The sequence below is a fragment of the Staurois parvus genome, unplaced genomic scaffold (genome assembly GCF_062004578.1).
Source record: "Staurois parvus isolate SC_StPar_1 unplaced genomic scaffold, SC_StPar_1.0 ptg000652l, whole genome shotgun sequence".
NCBI lineage: Eukaryota > Metazoa > Chordata > Amphibia > Anura > Ranidae > Staurois > Staurois parvus.
This window is the reverse complement of record NW_028318448.1, coordinates 1894834-1922582: the sequence shown is the minus strand read 5'-3', so window position 1 is coordinate 1922582 and position 27749 is coordinate 1894834. Positions and strand designations below refer to the sequence as shown.

The window sequence follows — 27749 nt, the reverse complement described above, 5'->3', positions numbered from 1 at the left end:
AATGCACTTTTAGTCTGTAGTGATATACTGCCTAAGAGGTGTTGCAAAGCAGTTCTTTGTACAGCTATACATAGTTGTTTAAATTTAGCTAAATATGTTCTGTAATTTTCAGGGCATTTCACCATTCATCCAAGTAGCTGTCTCTTTTCTAATGAGTGTCAGGTGCATACTCCAACAGCATTTACAGCCACAAAGATAAATGAGTCACCTAAGTTAACCTCCCTAGCGGTATTCCCGAGTGTAGCTCGGGGTAAAATGTCTGTACCAAAAGCTGTAACCCCGAGCTACACTCGGGCTTACCATGCGGCGCTGCATAGGGAGTCCCTGCAGCACTTACCTTGTCCTTCGCTCCCGCGATGTGTCCCCTGCAGCATCCTCAGCCATCTCCTCCGGCTGATGCCGGCATCCGGCTCCTGTGTTCCGGTCCCTGTGACGTCGGGATGTACGGGCGGCGGCGTCGGGAAATTTGAAAATTTTAAAAAAATGTCATTTTTTTCAAAACGATTTTACATAGTAAAACATTGCTGTTTCAACCCATTTCACATACATTTTGTCCCTAGTGCTCTGTCCCGTCCCCTGTCTGCATTTTGAATGTTCTTTCTGCCTGGAAACTTAGAAAAGTCCATGGTGTCCAAAAAGTGTCCCTTTAGGTCAAAAGCGGGTTTAGATCAGCTAGAGAACAGCGATAGTAAATTAGAACCACTTGCAGAATTGAGTGATAATGATTCGTGGAGAAATTCGTCATCAGACACTGAAAACAATTTTGCGACTTTGCTCAGTGATGTGCGAACTTGGCGCTATATTTCAAATTTCAGTGTTTTTGGTTTGATTATATTATTGAATTAAATGTAATATTATTATATTATTATTTTTTTATGATTATTTATTAAATTATAATTTATGATTTTGTGTTTCAAATTTTATCATACCCGGGATGTTTAATAGACTCTTGTTCGGACAGATTTAAGTGAGTTATTCCTAAAAATTACAGCCTACAATAAAAAAACTACATATTTCCATGCAAAATAATGGTACCGCTTTCAGCACCAAAAATCTGAAATAATCATACCGCTAGGGAGGTTAAATCACTACAGTATCGTGCAATGTATCAAGGCAGATCTTGATTGGCCAAGAATACAATGGGGGGATAAGATTTGTGAAACCATCCAGTCCTCTTTCATAATCCAAACACTATAATGACCTAAAATCTTGGAAAGGTGTTAAAGGGGAAGTTCCACTTTAAGCCTTTGTCGCCCGCTCCCCATTAAGGATTGGCACCTTTGGGGAGTGAGCGGGTACCCAAAATTCAACAGGTATCCGCTCCCACTTCCTCTGCGATCGCCTCGGGCGATCGGAAGCGTAACTTGTCCTCCCCCTCCCTCCCCGTAGTCTTCTGGGACACATGACACAAAGTGCAGCTCTTCTCGCACATGAGCAGTGGGCACCCGGCTGCGAAGCCGCAAGCCGTCACAGCAGTGTGCGCACACTGAAGATGCCAGCGCCAGGGAGAGAAGACGGCCAGTGAAACCAGCCATGGTGAAGACACCGCTGGATCGAGGGACAGGTAAGTGGCTGTATTTTAAAAGTCAGCAGCTACAGTTTTTTGTTTTGTTTTGTTTTTTTTAATTGGAACTCCGCTTTAATTGTGCAAGTTCAATTTCTGAAGACCCCCATTCCTGTTCAGAAGGAGTTATTCCAGTATGGCCAAGATGATTTCCTTCAGGCACTTGTAAACCAGTCATCTCTGTCCAACCTGTGCACCTCATCTCCTTGAAAGAAAGTCCATTTCCTTTAAAGGGTATGTCCAGGCACTTGTAAAATGTAACCTCAAACCTCCTTCTCCTGCTGAAGAGCATGTCCCATATTGTTCTTGTACTTTGTTCCTATAGCAAGAAATATCTTTTTTACCCCCTGCCAAAATCACCAGGTTTTTAAAATTATTGAAGGAGCAGAGCTGTTTCTCTACACGCAGGGTGTGGGAAGGTCCCTGGAAGTCAAAGTAACACTGTTGTTTTGCTGGGAAGTAAATTAATACTGGGAAGGAAATTAATGCATGCATGTGCAGTCAGAGGCACGTTTCCATATATTTAAACTGAATAATTATTTTATACACCATTGGAGGGAGGGGTATTGGGGTACAGGTTGATACAATATTTAATTTTTTATAATCTTTTTATATATTTTTATATACATTTGCTTTTGGGGTATATTCATCTATTAGTCACAATAGAGCAAATATTAAGTGCTATGTGAGGAAGGTGCATTGTAGCGCCACACCAATATTACTTTTTATTCGTGTTGTTATTTACCCAGGATAGAAGCAGTGATATAAGGTTGGATCAATAGATTTTTCCTTTTACAGCTGGTATAGACAGTCCATTATCTTTTCCTTAAAACAGGTAGAGGGGTCCATTGTTAATGTTCTGCTATCATTCTTTCTTCTCCAGTTTAACTTCTCTTTTTTGTATTATTGCTGGTCCATAGTTGCAAAATGGTGAACTTCTTGATCTTTCTTTAATTGCCCTTGGTGTACTGGGCTAATTGAGCTTGCTTTCTATGGGCTAGTTGAGTATGCTGTAATAATGACCATGCTTTCTAGCTCAGCAGGTAGTTGTGTTGCTAAACTCTGTTTCAAGTGTTACTAAACCCACTATATCTGGTCTCCCACAGTACACAGAACATGGAAGTGCAATTATTTTAATAAATATAAACTGCTAAATACCTTTTCTCATCAGCAGTTAGAGCAGTCTTGTGACTTCTATCTGTGTCCAACATAGCACTAGCTAAAGCTTGTGAGAGGAGTTTTCTTTCTGCTCTAGGTGGATACAGATCCTCTGACCTCAGTGCTGATTGGCCCTTTGCTGATTACATGCACTCTCCCAAGAAACAAAAATATCTCTAGCAATACACGCCAAACTGAGCATGTGCATGCCTACGGTTCAGTCTGGAGATAAGTGGTAGTCGCTTGAAAAAGGGAAGGAACAGAGAAGAAAGGATCAAACAGCCTTTTTACACAATGCAGAGGATTAAGGCTTTATTTTCCACAGTGAGTATAGCAAGCATGCTTTACTGCATATACAGACTGATTTTACTGTTGTGGGTTTAGTAACAGTTTAATACCATCAACTTTCTGTCCCAGAGCATCATTTCTGAAGTGGGTTGGTCCAACACACTATTAAGCAGTTGTTCTTGAATCCTCTTTAAAATCCTAATATCTCTATGACTTTTCACTGAGGGAACAATGCACAAACTGCTAGGAGTAAGTCCATGATGTGATGATGTGGACATTGGAGGTTAAGCTTCAACCTCAGATGTCAAGCACGTACCTACTTCACCCTGGTGTTTTAAAATTTTTACCAGTGATAGGTCAAATGAAATGTAGCCCACTGTATGGAAGATGGGATAATGGTGGTAGCTACTGCCATTTTGTGGCATTCCTGAGATGTGGGACTGTGTGCTATCCTTCAAAATAACAGCGTATGGGTGATATTCTGCTGGCTCTTATGGACTAGCTACTGCTGGTCTGTATTGAGTGGGTGTAGACCCCCACGTGTTTTATTTCATCTTCCATACGGCAGGCTATATCTCATTTTGATCCACACATTATTTTTCTGTAACCCATTACTGTGTCCTATATAGGGAATTGTTGCTAGTCGATCCTATTATAACTGGTGTAGTGGGGTCACATTCCTCATACTCCTATATTGTGGTGGTTAATCATCCAATATATATTTGTTTCTTTATCTTGGTCATCTATATTTATAGCTATACTGTCATAATGAACGAACAACAAAATGGATCCTGAAGAAGCACTCTCCTCTGGGTGAAATGCGCCGATCCATACGTTCTACCTTGCACATTGTTCATTGCACATTTTGGCTCTGTAACTATTATTGATGACAACAACTTTTAACAGATCTTTTAGTGATGAAATAAATATGTCATTTTCAGGAGCATGATATTTTGGCACACAAATCACCCCATATTACCATGGCCTCCATTGGGATATCATGGTGATTCTGCATTCTTTCGCTATTTTGATGACTGGCTCCCTACTTATAGAATTTTTAACATTTCTACCCTGGGTGATTTCACAACAGTTCACACTTTTAACCATGAACACTAGACATTTGCCACCTGTCCTGATGTTCATGGTTTATAGAAAAAGAACAAATTGGTTTCACAAAATTTCATGCAAATTGAGGTGTTCTTGAGCAACCACTGTCTGCCATGGCACATTACATGACACCATGCTGAATGGATCAAAGTGATGCAGTCACACATGTAGCTATAAATGTATGGTTGGGTATGTTGCTGACACTTGTGAGAACTAAGAAAGCCAACTGAATGAACGCTGAAATGTCTTCAAAATTACAAGTCTATCTGAATTACTGAGTTCTTAGTACTATACCATGACCTGGAAAATGAGAACCTTCACATACAGTTAAATATGATATAACACCAGGAGGTGCTATAGACTTTTTTTATAATACACAGGTGTCTTTGCTTCTGCCCTACAATCTGTTAACCACTTGCCCTCCAGAGCATTTACCCCCGTTCCTGACCAGGCCATTTTTTGTGATACAGCGTTAGTTTACTTTAACTCACAATTTACTTCACCCAAATTAAATTGATGTATAATTTCCCCACAAATAGAGCTTTCTTTTGGTGGTATTTTTTATTTTTTGTGCTATAAAAAAAAAAAGACCAACAAATTTTGATAAAAAATATTTTTGACTTTTTGCTATTAACCAATTCAATACCGGGCAATTTTACACCTTACTGCACAGGCCAGTTTTCAGATTTCAGCGCTCTCACATTTTGAATGACAATTGCGCGGTGATACAACACTGTACCCAAACTAAATTTTATCATTTTCTTCACACAACTAGAGCTTTCTTTTGGTGGTATTTAATCACCACTGGGGTTTTTATTTTTTGATAAATTAACAAAAAAAGACCAAACATTTTGAAAAAAAAAAGTTTTTCTTTGTTTCTGTTATAAAAGTTTGCAAATAAATAATTGTTCTTCATAAATTTAGGCCGAGATGTATTCTGCTACATGTCTTTGGTGAAAATAACCCAAATTAGGATGTATTTTTTAGCTTGTAGGAAAGTTATAGAGTTCACAAATTATGGTATAGATCTGAATATTGATCAATCCTGAAGTACTGACGGCCAATCTAATTTCCTGAGGTCCAAGAATGTCAGAACAATACAGATAAAGCCCAAATGACCCCTTTTTGCAAAGTAGACAGTCCTCCGTACTTCATAAGAGGCATGGCGAGTTTTTTGAAGTGGTATTTTTTTTGTCATAATTTTTCGGAAAATTAAAAAATTAAAAAAATTAGTTTCACTATTTGTTTTTTACATACTGTCACCAGTGCAGTACAGCGTCATCATATAACTGGCATGGCGGTGATCAGGGACACTAACTGGTGACAGTATGAAAAAAAAATTATATATATATATTTTTTTTTTTTTTATTATTTTTTATTTTTTATTACATTTTTTTTATTTTTTTTAAGATTTTTGTCTTCATATTTCACTATGACCAAAGTAGTACAATGTTACCATAGTAACATTGTACTACTTTGGGGAAGTGATCAGTATATGTTTTTTTTTTTTTTACACAATTTGCTTATAGCAAAGAATTACTTTGCTATAAGCAAGCATTTACCTGAATGACATCGATTCATCCAGGGTTTTGTTTTTTGTTTTTTTTTGTGCTTAGCTGTGATTTGGCCACAGCTAATCACATGACATGTGCATGTGATTAGCTGTGACCATTCACAGCTAGGCAGTAGTATACAATGGATGGCATGAATGAAGCCATCCATTGTATACAACTGTCATGTGACCTGCTGTGATTGGTCACAGCAGGTCACATGGTACCGGCAACGGGGCCGATACTCAAATCTGTCATCGGCCGTGTCCAAGGTACACGGCCAGTGACAGATCGCGCCGCTGAGCCGCTCTGCAGGAGCTCAATCTGCGCATGTGCGGGAGGATGCCATATGGCGTCCACCCGGAACGCTGATGACATTTGCCGCCCGCCGTTCGGCCATAGGGCAGGCGGCAAATGGTTAAACATGTCCAGTAAAAAAAAAAATTTTAAAATCAAATTTCATCATAAATTTAGGCCAAAATGTATTCTGCTATATGTCTTTGCTAAAAAAAAATCCCACTATGTGTAAATTAATTAATTTATGTGACAGGTATAGCATTTACAAATGGCGGTATATATACTGGAATTTATTTTTTTAACTAGTAATGGTGGCAATCAGCGACTTATAGTGGGACTTCGGGTCACATAAATTAATTAATGACTTGAAGACTTGGTGTCACTGACATCCCCAGTGACACCAATACAGTGATCAGTACTAATGAAAAGCACTGACATTGTACTAATGGCACTGGGCAGGAAGGGGTTAACATGTGGGGTGATCAAAGGGTTAACTGTGTGCTGTTTTACTATGAGGCTGTGTGCTGTGTTTCACTGTAAGCACACTGCTTTGTATTGCTCTGCTATGCAGGAGCTGACAGGGGAGAAATTTGTGTTGTTTATACATGGGTCTCTCCCCCATCGGAGATAATCGGCAATCACCGGGTTCTGCTGAGAAATCACCAGCAGGAACCCTATGATTGACAGCTGAGGCTGCGAATGGTGGCATGGGTAGGGCGCGAATGAGGCGTGCACGCTCCCCTACCCGAAACTGCAAAATCACGTATGTATACATATATATATGTTTCTGCTATAGGGCAGCGGGGAAGCGGTTAACGAAAATAGGTTCTATAGATGAAGCTGTAATTTACACTTGCAAGTGAATCAGTCTCACAAGTGACTCATTGATATAAACCATGTCTTAGGGAGTGCTTAATCTTAAATTTCAATGATGACCATATATATATATATATTATATATATATATATATATATATATATATATTGCACCCCAACACAAACATACTTTAGGTGCTAGAAATATGCAAATGTAGTTTTTCCGCTCTGCTGCTAGAAGTGGAGACATAATTGTATTTTGCCTACTCTGAGTTCTGCAGCTGCCGGCTTGCCTGGAAGAAGGGGTGTGCAGGAGGGGTGACTGCGCTGAGTGCAGTGGTTTACTGTAGGGATGGGGGAGCTTTCCTTCTGTTACAAAGCTGACAGAAGTAGTGACAACGGCATCACTATACATATACATATATATATATATGTGTGTGTGTGTGTTTGTAATTGAAACTATGTAGGAATCACTGCAAGTATAGCTCATTTGCTTTCAAATCTGTCAATCAAATTCTCAGTTTTAGATGCCAGCAACCTATTTGACAGACTTTCTTGTTTGCTTCTGCCAATATTAATTGTTGCCAGTGGTTTGGACTGTGCCTGATGATTGATAGCAAGTGGGGCCTCAAAGAATGCTATGTGAAAAGTTTGCCACATTTATCAATCTATTGCCAGTATTTTTTAAACATTTACTAAAACAATCTCGCTGATACATTTTGTGGATATACATATTTTAAACATGTGCATGGCATTGTTGCAAAACCTACTGAACTTCCAGGAGGTCCTCTTGTACCAGGTTCTCCTTGAGATCCTAATTCACCCTAAAAGGTTAACACATAATCATTTCAGAAGATCTCATTTAATAAGTTTGATTTCTTAAAAAAGTGAAATAAAAAAAAAGAAAGTTGTATGATGTACCTTTGTTCCACTTGAACCATCATTTCCAGGAATTCCAGGTATTCCCTGAAAGGGAGTAGGTTCAACATTAGATTTGTTCATGGCATACACATATTATTATATTATCAAATATAATTTATGTGCCTGGGGTAGAACATGGAAAATCTCCTGTATTTATGCAAATGTATGTGATTGTCAGAAAGCAGAACGTACTCCATTTACTAGTGGCATAGCATTGGAGCCACCTGCTAGCGTCAAGCAGACAGCCAAATGTATTTTTACCATTTGAAGATCTGGTTCTTGTGCACAAACACGCACACAGCATTAGGAAGTGCAAGGGCTGGAACACATTTATGATGTAGAGTGAACTAGGAGATAGGAGGAGCTGGCTCAAGCCCTACAAAATAGTCACGCATTATCTTCAATGATAGAAATCAATTTTACTACAAATCCCAGCAACATACAGCTGATTGGAATTTCCAATTTATGGCTTTTTGTTTTTTTGTGGTATCATGGACCCCTTCACGTGTTTCAAATATTAAGGAAATGTTCATCTAACAGTAAGATTATGGATGCACTTGCTATCATCATCCAAGAGCGAGCAACTATCAGTAAGATTATGGATGCACTTGCTATCATCATCCAAGAGCGAGCAACTATCAGTAAGATTATGGATGCACTTGCTATCATCATCCAAGAGCGAGCAACTATCAGTAAGATTATGGATGCACTTGCTATCATCATCCAAGAGCGAGCAACTAACAGTAAGATTATGGATGCACTTGCTATCATCATCCAAGAGCGAGCAACTATCAGTAAGATTATGGATGCACTTGCTATCATCATCCAAGAGCGAGCAACTAACAGTAAGATTATGGATGCACTTACTATCATCATCCAAGAGCGAGCAACTATCAGTAAGATTATGGATGCACTTGCTATCATTATCCAAGAGCGAGCAACTAACAGTAAGATTATTGATGCACTTGCTATCATCATCCAAGAGCGAGGAACTAACAGTAAGATTATGGATGCACTTGCTATCATCATCCAAGAGCGAGGAACTAACAGTAAGATTATGGATGCACTTGCTATCATCATCCAAGAGTGAGGAACTAACAGTAAGATTATGGATGCACTTGCTATCATCATCCAAGAGTGAACAACTAACAGTAAGATTATGGATGCACTTGCTATCATCATCCAAGAGTGAACAACTAACAGTAAGATTATGGATGCACTTGCTATCATCATCCAAGAGTAAGGAACTAACAGTAAGATTATGGATGCACTTGCGATCATCATCCAAGAGTGAGGAACTAACAGTAAGATTATGGATGCACTTGCTATCATCATCCAAGAGTAAGGAACTAACAGTAAGATTATGGATGCACTTGCGATCATCATCCAAGAGTAAGGAACTAACAGTAAGATTATGGATGCACTTGCGATCATCATCCAAGAGCCAGCACCTGGGTATCCCTAAAGAGGCCTAAGTACACACTTTAAATAAAGAAGTATTTCCAAGTGGACCTGAATAGCCTGAGCATGAGTGAGTTCAAACTAACTGGTTCCTTGGCAAGTTAACACAAATTCTACGGGTTCCAAGATTAGCAGAGAAAAGGTATTACAGCAAATGTATGAAAGAGAGTAGATTGGAGCAAAAAATGCTACAGCAAATGTTGGTGATATTGCCACAGCAGATAAGAAAGGCAGGCTAACAGCTTAGCAGATACTGTGAAAAAATACAAATGAAAGGAAACATAAATATATGTAATAAAAGAGCATGCTACATTGAATGATTATTGCAGGTATTCTTACCCATCACTTTTTTTATTGCCAATATATTATATACTGAGCAACCTCTTTCACACATGCTGCCAACTTGTAAAAACAAGAATCGGCAGAAAATATATTGTATTTTTGCTCCAGGAGCCATTGTGTGATGTGCAAATTCTCTTCCTTACAAACTGCAAAGGGAGGATGTCTGACTTCCTGCTCGCCATATTTGTACATAGTATGCAGAAATTATTTTAACCTCTAATAAGTGCATAATAAATATGACTATTTTTTCTTAAAATATTATAATGCCCTATGTATTATAAATGGAGATACGAATTAAAAAAGTGAATATACTAGAAAGGCAAAAAAATAGATTAAATAATTTTAAAATAAATGTTTACGGGCAATCCTCTGTGACCTTCCATTCCTGGTAGACCTGGCTTTCCTTCTTCTCCCTAGATAGATACAAAGAATATTAGTTCAACATTATAGAGCAAGCAAGAAAAAAGAATACAAAACAAACCCCATCTACTTTTCCGAAAACCAAAAAGATCCTCTAACAATATAAAATGGAACTTCTGCAAACTAGAAATGTATTTTAGATGTCTTCATATGCTTGCATTTGTATGAAGTTAGAGTATTGTTCAAACAAAGTTAATAAATTCGGTAAATTGCTTCCTACCTTTATTTCTTGGAGCTGCTATAAATATGTACTCTTAATAAAGTAAGTTGTCAGGAAAGCTACTACCAGGCAACGAATATGGAGCATATAGTGTGATATCCTACTTTCTAAGTGATTTAACAGTGTGGTAGAGGTAGTGCAGATTGTAGTGATGAAGCAAAAGTGTATTGTAGCTGTGTTGTTGGTGGACAGTCAGCAATCACAAGGATTTGTTTATTTCTGTATATTTCTGCAGCAATGGTAAACAAGGGAATTCATGGCAGATACAATACAATCTGGAGGCAATAAGTGACAGGCTGTAGGAATGAGGGAAGTTTCTCTCTGGCCTGTGATGTGAATGGTGTTATTGGTGAAGAACCAAGAAAACATTCTATACTAATTGAAGGAAAGATTCCCTCAAAAAGCAAAGGGAGGAAGCATGACTCTGATAAACTTTGTAATATTTGGTAGCTTACACTTATAGGGGTATTTAAGAAAAACCGCACTCAGTGTCTCAGTCAAGGGTCAGGATTGGAGGCCAGTAAAAATCAGTAGAGCGGCTACCCCCGACCAGCAGATAAGTACACAAGCAGGTCACCCTGTTGGATGACACAAACTCATCCAAGGTTTAAACACTAAACAGTCTTCACCAGAGCTCCTGTTGGTTTAAATGGGTTTTCCTGTGTGCTAGTGCCAGGTCATGGTCCCCAAGATCCACCCTGAGCAAGCCAAGGTCCAGTAACAGATATAGCAGGTAGGGATCAAGCAGAAGTGTAATCAGTAAACAAGCCAAAGGTCAGCAACAAGTGGTTGCAGGTTGGGATTCAGCAGAGGTGTACTTGAAGAGCAAGCCATAGATCAATAATAAATGGTCGCAGGTTAGGATCAAGCAAAGGCGTAGTCAAGGTAAAAGCTGGAAAACAGCAGTAGTGAAAGGAGCAAGATATCAGCTGTAGAGAACCCAATCTGGCAAACAGGCAATGCAAAGAAATGGCTTGAACCAGGTAGTTTGCTGGAGGAGCAAAGAGTTTAGGGTTCATCAGAAACAAGGTACAAGGCAAGATTGTCCAAGGAATCAGACAGGGAGCTGACCAGCATCACAGTTGGCACAGTGAGAAGAGTACAGCCAGACATTGCTGAGATTGCATGTTCAGATCCAGACCCTGAAACTCAGTTAAAGTGCATTTACATTCGCTTTGTGTGGATGGAGCTAAAAATTAATGTTATTAGGCTATTTTCTGTTCTGAATTAACATTTATCATGGCTTTGACATGGAAAGTAGAAGTAAACATTAGTTTGTTAATGTACTGTGTAGTATAAACTATTGCAATTTTAAAAAAAATACTTCACATGCATGCACTCCAGCAATGACTGTATGGCATTTCAAAGGGTAGGCTTTCTGATGGTGAAAATGATAGACCATGACCCTTTTGAAATGGTCACTGGAAACTCTTAATTGGAAGCCTATTTGACAGGGAGATGACACAGTAGCACAATTGGGGCACTCTATAAAGGAAGCACCTGAAAGAGGACCTTCATTGCAGAATCTTGAGTTATTACTTCAATAAAAGCCAGAGCTTTAAAAATCTTGAAAATTACTAGTGAAATTACATTAAGGTGTATAGGAGATTTTATTTATGTATACGTTAATCCACTTGAGTTTTCTGTAGTCAAGTTTAACTAAATGTGGACAGGTCCCTAGGCAATAAGGGAAATGTGAATATTTACAAAGCTCATCATGATATTGACCTGCCTAGCAATATCAAAGTGTAGATAAATGGAAAAAGTCATAACAACTGATCCAAACTAAAGAAGAGTGACGCAAACACGTCAGTTCACTCAGCATAACTGTATGTGGTAAGGAATGCAAGTGCCTAAAAAAGTTTGACTTGCTCCCATAAATCTAATTTTATGCTTATCTCAGGTATTTATTGCCCATTCCGTACATAAATATATAAAACAAGAAACACGTGTCTTTAGTGACCTGCATTCAGAACATTTGGCAAACCTTCTTAGACGAACTGTACAAGTAAAAAAAAAGTAGTAGACAAATTCATCATTGCATAATTTTCTATAACATTATGTTAATGTAATCATGATGCAGAAAATTAATGTTACAACAAATAGTCATAATGACAAAATGTCATTTCTATTGACTCAGCAAACTCTTATCATGAGAGAACTAAAATAACAGAGGTAGAATAGTGATGTACAGTAAATAACATTATTGAAGTACTTGTGAAAAGATTAAATACTAATAGTCAATAAAGGTAAGCATTTATATATAAAAGAATGCTGTACTAGAAGTGTCTTATCTGTAAAAAAAAAAAAAAAAAGTGCCAGCACCATATATAAGATTCACTATATCAAACAAATTAAAAAAGTGGGTTGAGCCGGAGGTCATCACGACAATGTGCATGCATGTGCTCATTTGGAGGAATTCTGGGATGTATAGTTTGTTTGAGACGCTTGTATACATGGCTTGCATGTGAGTGTTTTTAACCATTTTAATATTTAATTCATATGGGATTTACACTTTTGGAGCATTTCTTTTTTTTATACATTTTTGTACATATGATTGATCGGTCCTATCCACCTACATTGGAGATGATGTGATAGGAAGATACCAAATCTGTTGGTGATTGCTTTTGGATTGATATACAGATGCTGTTTTTGGCTTCTCACATGAGGGTCACAGTCTCTATGGTAAGCCTTGGAGTGGTTGGTGAAACACATGTGGTGGTTTAGATTCAGACTACATTTAACCTAGGAAGAGGATCACTTTCTTACCTGCCACTTTATGCACTTGGTGGAAGCCACTAATATGGAAATTCAGACTTGTATTTATTTAAATTTATGTAATTTTATTTGTTTTTATTTCACTTTTACATATAACACTGTACAGGTTGGCTTTGCTAATGAAGGCAAGCATCTTTCTTGCTCAGAGGAGAATAAAGTGTTCTAGACTTGCAATTTGCATAAATAAAATCCATAATTTCAATAATTAACAAGATTGTGTTTATTCAGTTAAATGGCTACGGTAAGCAACATGTAGAGGATACTGATCCACACCAATCAATAAGAAATCATCTTTGTTTTTTTCTACTCTAAATTGAAGGAACCTGGAATTTGATTGATGGGTTACTGCATATTATTGCCTTTTTTACCATTCTGATAAATAAGGTCCAATAGCTGTCATCAAATGTGTTTAGGTTAACAGTAACGTATCCATGTTTACTTATAACTGACTTTTATACATGCTACAGAGCAAAAATACTTATGGTGTATGTTAAGTTAGAACTTTTTTTTTTTTATAGAGTGGGGAAGTTTTAGAACCTCTGTCAAGTTTTAGTTCTATGCAGGGCATCGTTAAAGCTATTTCACCTCACTTCCTGTCCTGCAGAAAGTAGGAAAAACTCTCCAACAGTAACTCACACATACATAGAACATGTTTTTTTAGTAGCATAGGGGAAGGTTTTTATTGCCAAATAATTAATTGATAAAAACAGTTAGCACTCAAGTGGGAAAAGCATGTTAATATGCTTTCTGTTAATATTGCCATTTATGTTCAATTGTTCCCATAGAAATGATCAATTATATCCATTGCCTTGCAGATCTCTCCAGACTGGGAAGTCCCTGCACATCACTAAAGACTAAATACAGAGTGCACCAGAATCATGTATTATATTTAATTAATATAAAATAATGAATTATACTCACAAATGTACTTGGCAAAGCACATGTAAGCTAAAATCCATTAAAGGAGTGACATGTCCTGCCCACTGGATATTTAGATGTTCAACTGTTAACCTGTTCAGCAATGTGCTGGGTTACGCATTTCAAGGGCAACCCCTCTTCCTCAGAGCTACCCAACTTGCATGCCCATTAATTTTCAATACCTCTTCCCTAGGTCAGCAGGCCTATCTAGCATGCTTTCCTCTAATTTGGTAAAGAGATACACATTTGCAAATGTCACTTTAAGATAAATAAACAATGCTAACAAGTATTACAAGTTAATTAACAAGTATTAACAAGCAATCATATGTAAAATGGCAAGCATGTCAATTTCCATGTGCTGTCTCCAAATGGTGTTCACTAGGTACATGTGTTAGTAAATCAATGGAAGTCAATAGAAGTCAATGGACAAACAGAGCCTGGCTCGGGACTGAGCCTGCATGGATGCCCCCATAGGAAGCTTCTTGCTATTGGGGCACTCAAACGGGGGGACGAGCCAGGAACCAGTTGCCCCAGAAAAAGAGGATAGGGACTGCTCTGTGCAAAACCATTGCACAGAGCAGGTAAGTATAACATGTTTGGGTTTTTTTTTTTTATTCTGTCACTTAAAAACAAAAGACTTATAGTGTAAGGTTTTAGCATCACCTGATTTAAATGTAACAGCATTCTCTCACATGAGCTACTGGTTTTATAATCATCATTAGATGTAATACTTCCTTCAAAAAAGCCTAGTGCTCCTTGTCAAATACTTATGGGAAATACCAGTAATTTTACAACCTGACAATCATGTTTTATTACATTATGTGTTGCAGTTTCAAGATTTCATCTCAACATTATTTTGAAATGTTTTCATATCTTATTTGTCATTCTTTATATAAATAATGTTGTATATATTGTTCCTATTTGTTATACCCATGTACAGTATAAACATGCCATACAGAGAACTATAAACCATTTATGTTATCACTACTGGCCCAGAAAAACTATTCAGTCTTATATGACTTCCACAGTCATACATGTGCACATACGTTAGTGCCACTTTAGATACCAGGTACTTTAATAGAAACGGTAATCAGCTGAATGGTCAGACAGGGATTAACTGTAACTTCCAGTTTACTAAAAAAAAAAGGTGCAAATCTGGGGCACAGGGACTCCTTTTCAACTGTTTTGAAGATTCCTACATTTTTTTTAAGTATTGGGATGAAATATTTCAAGCTATTTATTCACTGTTCTATATCTGGCTGCTAGCTGATCCAAGATAGGTATCTTAGGCATATTGCCAGAACAAATTATACCATCCCACTGCCCTGCCCTGTGAAACAAGAATATTATTTATTGCCTGGAAACGGATTGCTCAAAAATGGCTGTCCCATATACCACCTACGTTTCAATAAAGGGAGAACCTCAATCAACTCACTTTTGGAAAGTGAAAAACTCACATACCAACACAGAGGGTGCTGTCAAAAATGTTATACAATCTGGTCAATGTGGCTGTACTCCCTGCTCCGGCCCATCCTAGTGTAATCTTGAATAGTTTCCTTAGTGGGACTATTTAATGTAAAGCAAAATGTATACTGAGCTGACTGACAGTGAACTTCTTCATGCAAATTCAGAATACAGGCCTATTATTTCAATACTCATTGTACAAGTATAGCTATGTATATAGTTGATACCAAAGCTCATTCTCTATTAGTCAATGAATCTTCTAAGAAAAAGTGTTCTAGTTGGAGGGCCAATACATTTTATTCTTCTTAATGCATTTCAAAATGTATGTTTCTCCTGATCCATACCCTGCCAAGGATTTCTTCCACCCACAATTTAAACAATATAGGGAGCTAGAGATGGTTTTGCATAATTTTATTGTTAGTTGTTTGTTCATTGTTCATACAGAGCTGTATGGTTTGATGATACCAGTTGCTTAATTTTTTTTTTCAAATGGTGCCAGTTTAGAAGCAACAATGCAAAATAGTTTCAGGATGGAAAGAGCATGCATAAATTGCAGAATAATACAAAACAGATTATGAAAGCTGCACAGGCATGTCACCTTTACAGCAAAGTCTCTGTGGCTCATTCAGGGTAACAAATGTGGCTGCATAGTACAGTCTTTATAAAACTCTGTAACAACAGAAATCCTAGCTGAGAATCATTACTCCAATAAAACAGTGCAGAATGCAAACTTCTACTTGTGATTATCCTCATAAACACCATCCCTTTCAGTGCAGTCCACAATAGCTCTGATAATATAAACATCTCATAAAATCATACAATCATCTCCTCTGATAAAACAATACTCTCTCTTTTTTTTTTGTTCAGCTTGCCGAATTGAACAAAAAGAACCTAACTTATGTATCAAGCTTTAGGCTCCTGCCTGCCCACCTGCATGCCGGTTCTGTGGAGGACCATTCACCTGGATGCAGATTACTTGCCCAGCCTCATTTGACTCACCAGGTATGGCTACTCTGACCTGCTGAGGGAGGGAAGGAATGTGTCCAGAGAGTTGTGGGGCCTGCATTGGAGCATGGTGAGGAAATTTGCACTCCTCTACTCTCGTTAGCCTGCTAGTATGTATTAAATTGCAAAAGAAAACTCATGCAAATGTGGGAGAAATGTACAAAACCCTTGCAATCAGGGCTAGTTCATGCTACATGCAGTTCAGTGTGTTTTTTTTTCTGCATCAAAAATGCATGTATAGTGTTTTCCATGTATTCCAATGGCCCTAGTTCACACCAGAGCAGTAGTTCCAGTCAGTTTCCAGTGCAGAAAAAGAAGTAGAACATGCTGCATTTTTTCTGTACATAATCATACTGGAACATAGCAAACTGCATCAGAACTGCGTGTGGTGTGAACTGTAAGCAAAAACGGATCTGGAATGCATTTTTGTGGTGTGAACTGGCCCTTAGGGTTTTTGGTTGAAATCAATTGGTTACTACTTAACTGGTCGAAAGCAGTAAAGCTTATTTTTGCCTATGTAATATTACTGCAAACTCATCAAAGCAGCATTTTTATTCACTGCAATTACCTAACCTCTAACTTATGAATACCAATCACTAGTACACTGTTTAGCATTTCTACTTCATAGTAGGCATTGCTCTAAACCTGAAAAATCATGATTCAGTTTGCACACTCTTTCCCTGTCTGTAAAGCTTTACTCTGGGTGCCCCCCACCTTCACACAAAAAACAAAAACATATAGCAGATACATGCCTTCTGCTGCCTTAACTAACTCACTTAGCTTCATTACTCATGTGGTAGGGGCAAAAGATTTTAAAGAAGAACTGAAGACAACATTTATTTTTTCATTTACAAGGCAGTAAGGGAGGGTTATAAACCCTTCCAGTTTTTGCCGTCTGTTTTCTACTTGGGAGAATTCCCTTTAATTCATGTACCAGAGCCAAAACAGGAAGAAAGCTCTCCAAAATGAGGGAATCCCTGTTATGGTGACAACACAAAATGTAAGATTTTCTTTCACTTTCACTTTCTGTGATAACATAACATAAAACATGACAAATAGAGAGGGTGAATCTCCCTAATGGGGGCATAGAAAGCAATAACAACCTCTCCTCTCTATCTAAAACTAAAAAAAGAATTGCCTTTAGTTACACTTTAACCTCTAATTGGAGATTATATATTGCCAATATGAAAGTTTATTAGAATGTACTGTATTGTCAATATGAAAATAGGTTCTCCCACTGCTAAGGGCAGATACCTTCCACAACAAAGCTTCACTGAATTCCAAGCATGTTAATTGCAACTTCCAACTTTGGAGAGTGGGCAGAGCAGCCAACAACGACATAGAAGAGTTTTTAACCTCCTTGGCGGTATTCCCGAGTGTAGCTCAGGGTAACATTTCAGTACCAAAAGCGGTAACCCCGAGCTACACTCGGGAATACCATGCGGCGCTGCTCCGGCATGTGTTCTTCACTTACCTTACCCTGCGCTCCCACGATGTGTCCCCTGCAGCGTCCCCGGCCATCTCCTCCGGCCGATTCCGGCATCCGGCTTCTATGTCCTGTCCCTGTGACGTCGGGATGTACGGGCGCCGCCGCCGCCGGCGGCGGGAAATTTAAAAAATTTTAAAAAATGTCATTTTTTTTTTTTTACATTTTACATAGTAAAACATTGCTGTCTCAACCAATTTCACATACATATTGTCCCTAGTGCTTTGTCCTGCGCCCTGCCTGCATTTTGTCTGTTCTTTTTGCCTGGAAACTGAGAAATGTCCATGGCGTCCAAAAAGTGTCCCTTTAGGTCAAAAGCGGTTTAGATCAGCTAGAGAACAGCGATAGTAAATCAGAACCACTTGCAGAATTGAGTGATAATGATTCGTGGGGGAAATTTGTCATCAGACACTGAAAACGATTTTGCGACTGAGCTCAGCAATGTGCGAACTTGGCGCTCTATTTCACATTTCAGTGTTTTTGGTTTGATTATATTATTGAATTAAATTTTTTATTATTTTTATATTATTTTTATGATTATTTATTAAATTATAATTTATGATTTTGTGTTTCAAATTTTATCATACCCGGGATGCTTACTAGACTCTTGTTCGGACAGATTTCAGTGAGTTTTTCCTAAAAATTACAGCCTACAATAAAAAAAATACATATTTCCATGCAAAAAAATGGTACCGCTTTCAGCACCAAAAATCTGAAATAATCATACCGCCAGGGAGGTTAAAAACAATTTTAATAAATTGCACAACAGTGAGGCCAAGCATGCTCGAGTTCTGCACTGGAAGACTGCCAATCTTGAAAAAATGTTTCTTTAAAAATATATTTTCAATTTTTATTTAAAGGTTATGGTTGCATTAAAAAAAGCATTATAAAATTACAGCCAAGAAAGACTATAATATTTGCACCAAAGATAACAGAAGTAGATACACATAAAATACATGCATTTATTTAAATGACATTAAAACCTTATATGTAACACATGAAAGGCTGGCACATGTACTAATATAATTTAGCTATCAATATTTTCTCTAAGGCCACCCCATCACATGAGCTAATACATGAGTTCAGGGACAACCATCAGGCCTCAATAGTGTCAAACTTTCTCATATATTCTTATATATACTTTCTCATATATTCTAAGTAGAGATTTTACACCAAGTATGTATTCATATGTTGTATATAGATATATTTTGTTTCATAAATGAGGCTCCAGGTAGTTCCTTCACAAAGTCAAATCTTAACAGTCCTGATGGGATAGTTGCAACAAGGCTGTTAGATGCCCCATGGCCTCACATAGATGTATCTTTAAACTGTACCATGTAGTTTATAAAACAATATTCACCAATAGCTGCATGGGTTCAAAGCCTTGAACAATGACAGCAGTGAATACAGCCAAATATCGTAATGGGTCAATTGTCAGTTTGTTGCTCACTTGTCCCTTGACACCCTGATGGTCATCCCTGGATGATTAGGTTTTCATATATCTAATAGGCACATAAAATATTTTAATTTGGTGGCTAGCTTAAATCTTAAATTTTGTTACAAACAATCCATATCCTCTCAGTCACCTGGGAAAGTGGCTGCATACTGAGACTGTGTCTCCATTAATTCTCATCCTGAAGAAAATTGGATTTATAAACATTTGAGAACTCATTTGATGGTGTGGCCTTTATAGGTATATTGTTAGCTAAGTGATATGAATACATGTGTAAGCCTTTCATGTTTTATGGAGACATTTTTAATGTACTTTGAATAAGTGCATGGATTTTATGATATAATAGTGGAAAATTGGTTATGGTAGCATAAAAAAAAGCATTATGAAATTACAGCCAAGAAAGACTACCATATTTGCACCAAAGATAACAGAAGTAGATACACAAAAGTTGGTAGACCCCAGTGCTATATCATAAAGTACATGCATTTATTTAAATGTCATTAAAAACGTATATGTAACACAGGAAAGGCTGCCACATGTACGTATATCATTTAGCTATCATTATCTCCTCTAAGGCCACCCCATCACATGAACTAATACATGAGAGGCCCTGAAGGTCAGCCCTGGATGATTAGGTTTTCGTACATCTAATAGGCACCTAAAACGTTTTAATGTGGTGGCTGGCTTAAGTCTTAAATTTTGTTACAAACTATCCATATCCTCTCAGTCACCTGGGAAAGTGGCTGTATAATGAGACTCTGTCTCCATTTCATGTTTTATAAAAACAGTTTTAATGTACTTTGAATAAATACATGGATTTTATGATATAATATTGGAAAATTGACAGTCTCAACTTTTGCGTATCTACTTTTGGTTTTGTGTAGGGATGGAGGTGCTTTCCATAAGAAATGAAGGGATACTTAAAGAGATATACACTGGTATTAACCAAAATTAAAAATCAGAAAATCAATATTTAACTTTCACAAAACACATTTTCTGCAAGGTACAGCAGCATTAAAACAAATCTTCAACTGTGGAGATTTATCAAACTTGGATCATGCAAGTGGCCAGCATTTAGGATTATTTTAGGGCCTCTAAAGCATCACGGTAGTGATCAGCAGATCGTTTAAGAAAATTCATCAGTGTTCATTTAACCCGGAAGAGAGACTGTCAAGAAAAAGAATACAATATTTCAAGCACATCCTGCTAGATTTTGACAAATAGACCAGACAAGCAGGCTGATAATAAAAAAAACAATTTTCCTGGTGTAATAACTTCACATCATGTGTTGATATGGATAGTGTAGAAACTTTTGATTATGTTCATTCAGTTAGTAATTTGTGAATAAACTAAAGCCGTGTTACTTTTAGCTATCTAATAAGCAAGCAAAAACCAATGTATATTTAGATATGAACACAGCTTCACCCTAATAACAAAGCTAAGTAAATATTCATTATCCTGATCAATATTCTCTAATCTTAGTAAATTAATCCAATTGTCTGAGTTTGTTTATAGAATATGTCAAGTAAAATCTCCAGAATAATGTATTTTGGAAAAAAGATTGTTAATGTATGAACATGAGTGATGCACAAAAAAATATGAAAAAATATAATATTTTGCAATCCACACCTTTTAATCTAGAAAGTGATAACAAATGTTTAAAAATTTTAATTACAAATAATTTCTTCAAATCTTATTTTGCTTGTTTCTCTCCAGAGATCAGGCAGCAATTCATTTTTAAACTTAAAAGAAAAATATAGACGCATGGCCTAATTTATTCATAGTTCATTACCACCAGGAGCAGCACACAGTCACCCAAACACTATGTTATTGACTGTCGTAACACATTCTTCTGCCCTGCCTGGCAGTTCAATCCAGCTGGCAGCTCATTGTTGCAGTATGGTTTTTATTGGTAATGAAGTCTAAAATGTGTTTATTGTTTTTCCATTCAAAATCCATATAACTAGAACAGAATCACTAGCAGCGTAGGGCAGAAGTTTTACTGTCAAGACCTCAGCTCTAAGTGTACCAATACAAAGCTATTTATAATGGCCTCACTTCCACCTGTGATAGCTAGAGATGAGCGAATCGAAGTATCCGAAGTGGAATTCGAGTCGAATATCGGAAAAATTTCGATTCGTGCCGAATCCGAAAAACAGCCTAATTCGGACGCGCGAATCGAAATTTTTCAGAAAATGGCGGCTGACATGTGCGGCGACGGAGCGGGGATGTCGGGGAAGGCGCGCAGACAAGGCGCGCTGCCCCATAATGCATTCCTCAACGACATGTGATCGCATCAGCCAATCAGCAGCCAGCCAGCCAGCACTGTGTAATGGTCGAGGTATATATAGCGGCCATTTTGGAAATCTTCATTTGCCTGCAGTCATTGAACAGAGGCAGACCGCTCTGTACTAGGGACAGGGACAGAGTTAGGGCCACAGAAACGAGAATTGGGGACAGAGAGAAGTTACTTAGGGACAGAGAACCATTACTCAGGGACACAGACTTGTTAATGAGGGCCACAGAATCGTTATTTAGGGACAAAGAAACGCTAGTTAGGGCCACAGAATTCATACTCAGGGACAGACAGAATTGTTACTCAGTGCCAGAGAATTGTTACTTAGGGCCACAGAAACGTTATTAGGGCCACAGAATTTTTACTCAGGGACAGACAGAATTGTTACTGAGTGCCAGAGAATTGTTACTCAGGGACAGACAGAATTGTTACTGAGTGCCAGAGAATTCTTACTCAGGGCCACAGAATTCATTCTCAGGGACAGACAGAATTGTTACTCAGGGACAGACAGAATTGTTACTGAGTGCCAGAGAATTGTTACTCAGGGACAGACAGAATTGTTACTGAGTGCCAGAGAATTGTTACTCAGGGACAGACAGAATTGTTACTGAGTGCCAGAGAATTGTTACTCAGGGACAGACAGAATTGTTACTGAGTGCCAGAGAATTGTTACTCAGGGACAGACAGAATTGTTACTGAGTGCCAGAGAATTGTTACTCAGGGACAGACAGAATTGTTACTGAGTGCCAGAGAATTGTTACTCAGGGACAGACAGAATTGTTACTGAGTGCCAGAGAATTGTTACTCGCACAGACACAAAATTGTTACTTGCACAGACACAGAATTGTTACTCGCGCAGACACAGAATTGTTACTCAGGGCCACAGAATTCATACTCAGGGACAGACAGAATTGTTACTGAGTGCCAGAGAATTGTTACTCAGGGACAGACAGAATTGTTACTGAGTGCCAGAGAATTGTTACTCAGGGACAGACAGAATTGTTACTGAGTGCCAGAGAATTGTTACTCGCACAGACACAAAATTGTTACTTGCACAGACACAGAATTGTTACTCGCACAGACACAGAATTGTTACTCAGGGCCACAGAATTCATACTCAGGGACAGACAGAATTGTTACTGAGCGCCAGAGAATTGTTACTCAGGGATAGACAGAATTGTTACTGAGTGCCAGAGAATTGTTACTCAGGGACAGACAGAATTGTTACTGAGTGCCAGAGAATTGTTACTCAGGGACAGACAGAATTGTTACTGAGTGCCAGAGAATTGTTACTCGCACAGACACAAAATTGTTACTTGCACAGACACAGAATTGTTACTCGCACAGACACAGAATTGTTACTCAGGGCCACAGAATTCATACTCAGGGACAGACAGAATTGTTACTGAGTGCCAGAGAATTGTTACTCAGGGACAGACAGAATTGTTACTGAGTGCCAGAGAATTGTTACTCGCACAGACACAAAATTGTTACTTGCACAGACACAGAATTGTTACTCGCACAGACACAGAATTGTTACTCAGGGCCACAGAATTCATACTCAGGGACAGACAGAATTGTTACTGAGTGCCAGAGAATTGTTACTCAGGGACAGACAGAATTGTTACTGAGTGCCAGAGAATTCTTACTCAGGGACAGACAGAATTGTTACTGAGTGCCAGAGAATTGTTACTCTCACAGACACAAAATTGTTACTTGCACAGACACAGAATTGTTACTCGCACAGAGACAGAATTGTTACTCAGGGCCACAGAATTCATACTCAGGGACAGACAGAATTGTTACTGAGTGCCAGAGAATTGTTACTCAGGGACAGACAGAATTGTTACTGAGTGCCAGAGAATTGTTACTCTCACAGACACAAAATTGTTACTTGCACAGACACAGAATTGTTACTTGCACAGACACACAATTGTTACTCAGGGCCACAGAATTCATACTCAGGGACAGACAGAATTGTTACTGAGTGCCAGAGAATTCTTACTCAGGGCCACAGAATTCATACTCAGGGACAGACAGAATTGTTACTCAGGGACAGACAGAATTGTTACTGAGTGCCAGAGAATTGTTACTCAGGGACAGACAGAATTGTTACTGAGTGCCAGAGAATTCTTACTCAGGGACAGACAGAATTGTTACTGAGTGCCAGAGAATTGTTACTCTCACAGACACAAAATTGTTACTTGCACAGACACAGAATTGTTACTCGCACAGAGACAGAATTGTTACTCAGGGCCACAGAATTCATACTCAGGGACAGACAGAATTGTTACTGAGTGCCAGAGAATTGTTACTCAGGGACAGACAGAATTGTTACTGAGTGCCAGAGAATTGTTACTCTCACAGACACAAAATTGTTACTTGCACAGACACAGAATTGTTACTTGCACAGACACACAATTGTTACTCAGGGCCACAGAATTCATACTCAGGGACAGACAGAATTGTTACTGAGTGCCAGAGATTTCTTACTCAGGGCCACAGAATTCATACTCAGGGACAGACAGAATTGTTACTCAGGGACAGACAGAATTGTTACTGAGTGCCAGAGAATTGTTACTCAGGGACAGACAGAATTGTTACTGAGTGCCAGAGAATTCTTACTCAGGGACAGACAGAATTGTTACTGAGTGCCAGAGAATTGTTACTCTCACAGACACAAAATTGTTACTTGCACAGACACAGAATTGTTACTCGCACAGAGACAGAATTGTTACTCAGGGCCACAGAATTCATACTCAGGGACAGACAGAATTGTTACTGAGTGCCAGAGAATTGTTACTCAGGGACAGACAGAATTGTTACTGAGTGCCAGAGAATTGTTACTCTCACAGACACAAAATTGTTACTTGCACAGACACAGAATTGTTACTTGCACAGACACACAATTGTTACTCAGGGCCACAGAATTCATACTCAGGGACAGACAGAATTGTTACTGAGTGCCAGAGAATTCTTACTCAGGGCCACAGAATTCATACTCAGGGACAGACAGAATTGTTACTCAGGGACAGACAGAATTGTTACTGAGTGCCAGAGAATTGTTACTCAGGGACAGACAGAATTGTTACTGAGTGCCAGAGAATTGTTACTCTCACAGACACAAAATTGTTACTTGCACAGACACAGAATTGTTACTTGCACAGACACACAATTGTTACTCAGGGCCACAGAATTCATACTCAGGGACAGACAGAATTGTTACTGAGTGCCAGAGAATTGTTACTCAGGGACAGACAGAATTGTTACTGAGTGCCAGAGAATTGTTACTCTCACAGACACAAAATTGTTACTTGCACAGACACAGAATTGTTACTCGCACAGAGACAGAATTGTTACTCAGGGCCACAGAATTCATACTCAGGGACAGACAGAATTGTTACTGAGTGCCAGAGAATTGTTACTCGCACAGACACAAAATTGTTACTTGCACAGACACAGAATTGTTACTCGCGCAGACACAGAATTGTTACTCAGGGCCACAGAATTCATACTCAGGGACAGACAGAATTGTTACTGAGTGCCAGAGAATTGTTACTCAGGGACAGACAGAATTGTTACTGAGTGCCAGAGAATTGTTACTCAGGGACAGACAGAATTGTTACTGAGTGCCAGAGAATTGTTACTCAGGGACAGACAGAATTGTTACTGAGTGCCAGAGAATTGTTACTCAGGGACAGACAGAATTGTTACTGAGTGCCAGAGAATTGTTACTCAGGGACAGACAGAATTGTTACTGAGTGCCAGAGAATTGTTACTCAGGGACAGACAGAATTGTTACTGAGTGCCAGAGAATTGTTACTCGCACAGACACAAAATTGTTACTTGCACAGACACAGAATTGTTACTCGCACAGACACAGAATTGTTACTCGCACAGACACAGAATTGTTACTCAGGGCCACAGAATTCATACTCAGGGACAGACAGAATTGTTACTGAGTGCCAGAGAATTGTTACTCAGGGACACCTAATCGTTGAATTAAATAGTATGTCAGACAACATGCAGAGGAGTGGCAGAGGAGGCAATGTTTTAGGAGCGAGCAGACGTGGCAGCAGAGGAAGGGGTCGAGGCAGCAGTATTCGCAGCCAGAGGCCAGTGCTCCCGGTGTCATCCAGCGGTCGTGTCTCCACCGACAACCCTGCCGTCATTGATTGGTTGGCTCGGTCGTCTTCCTCTTCCCAGGTCACCTCTGACACCTACAGCCAACGGTCGGTGGGTACGTCAGACACAACCGTTAGTTGGCATGGCCCGGGACCAAGCCCACTGAAATCACGTGTCCTCTACCTGCCCCTGTCCTTTGCTGTTCCCTCACCAAGCGAAGTATCGCATGCTGTGGGCTCAGCCCCACTGTACAGTGAGGAAGAGCTAACAGAGGGCGGTCAGGAACGGGGGGAGACATCCGCCTTTTCAGCAGCCAAGCGAACAAGTACTGGCGAGGAGAGTGGCTCGGTAGCCGGTCTAGAGACAGGTCTGTCTCCTGACCCAGACGCAGCCGAGGGGGCTAGTAGTGAGGCGGAGACCCTACTTGATGATGAGGAGGTTGATCGCACTTGGCAGCCTCGTCGTCATCAGGCAATTTCTTCCGCATCATCAGGAGAAGAGGGTGGCAGCTTGGCAGCGAGCAAAACAGTCGGTGGGTTGCCCAGGAGACAGCAGCAGGGTCGCATCAGTGTCAGTGGAGCCAAACGTCCACGGAGTAGAGCACCAGCTCCACTGCAGCCTACCACCACGGCCAGTAGTGGTGCCGGTGCGCACGGAGGAAGTAGCAGTCAGCCAGTGAAGAGTAGCGGGGGCAAAGTTTCCTACTCGGTGGTGTGGCAATTTTTCCTCAAGCCGCCCGAGGAAGTAAACGTAGCCGTATGTCGACTATGTGGCCAGAAATGCAAGCGTGGCCAGGGGGCCCATGTTGGGACTACAGCGTTGCGTCAGCATATGCAGCGTCACCATTCGGTGGCCTGGGAAAACCGTGATAAACATACGGCGGTTCTGCCTGCCCCAGCCCCCGCTCCATCACCCGCTCCGTTACTTGCTCCGTCACCCGACGTCGTCAATCGCCCTCTATCAGCCAGTCAAGGCTCCAACACCTCTGCTGAGGGGAGTTGTCGCTCATTGGCATCTTCCGCTCGTTCAGATGCTCCTTCTCCTGCTACTCCTCTTCTCGGATTCCGTCAACAGTCTTTCTTGGAATCCGTATCCAAGAGACAACAGTTTGCGAGCACGCACCCGACGGTGCAAAAGCTGAACGTCCTCCTGTCCAAGTTGCTGGTGCTGCAGTCCCTCCCTTTCCAACTGGTGGACTCAGCACCTTTCCGAGAAATGATGGCTTGTGCCGCGCCGCGGTGGAGAGTGCCAAGCCGTCATTTCTTTGCCCAAAAGGCAGTGCCAGCCCTGCATTCACATGTAGAAGAGATGGTGGGCCAGTCTTTGAGCATGTCGGTCTCTGCCAAAGTGCACGGCAGCGCCGACGTGTGGAGCTGTAACTACGGTCAGGGACAGTACATGTCATTTACGGCCCACTGGGTGAACGTGGTGCCGGCACAGCCGCACCAGCAACTTGGACAGGTCACGACGCTTTTGCCTCCACGTTTGCACGTCCTTGGTCCAGCAAGCATGTCCGCCTCTACCACCTCTTTTTCCGCCGTGTCCTCAGCCGCCACCCCCGTGCCAAGTCCCATTACCCGACCGGCATATCACATGTGCAGGGCGCAACGGTGTCACGCTGTGCTGCACCTGGTATGCCTTGGCGAACGTAGTCACACAGGGGAGGAACTGCTGAGTGTAATGAACAGAGAAATCGACAGATGGCTGTCTCCGCGCAAACTAAAAATCGGAACCATGTTGACTGACAACGGAAAGAACATGGTGTCTGCTCTGCGTCAAGGAAGGTTGTGCCATGCGCCATGCATGGCTCACGTGTTCAATCTGGTTGTCAAGCGGTTCCTAAAATCCACCATCCCACTGCAAGACATCCTTAAAATGTCACGTAAACTGTGCATGCATTTCAGCCATTCCTACACCGCAAAGAACACCCTCATTGAGCTGCAGCGGCAGAACGGAATTCCACAGCATCGCCTGATCTGCGACGTTGCAACAAGGTGGAATTCAACCCTACACATGTTAGACCGCCTTTACGAGCAGCGAAAGGCCATCACCGATTTCCTGATGTTACAAGCGGATAAAGG

At 39.9% G+C, this 27749-nt stretch overlaps 1 protein-coding gene across 1 annotated transcript in view; it reads right to left on the bottom strand.

Annotated features, from left to right (window-relative positions):
- Positions 1-27749, bottom strand: part of COL21A1 (collagen type XXI alpha 1 chain) — a 276488-nt gene that overhangs the window by 31319 nt on the left and 217420 nt on the right. Inside the window, exons 17-19 of the mRNA XM_089694136.1 lie at positions 9863-9916; positions 7701-7745; positions 7550-7603 (exon numbers count right to left, since the gene is read on the bottom strand). Of these exons, the coding sequence (XP_089550262.1) occupies positions 7550-7603; positions 7701-7745; positions 9863-9916 (153 nt within the window). The remainder of the gene's footprint in view (positions 1-7549; positions 7604-7700; positions 7746-9862; positions 9917-27749) is intronic.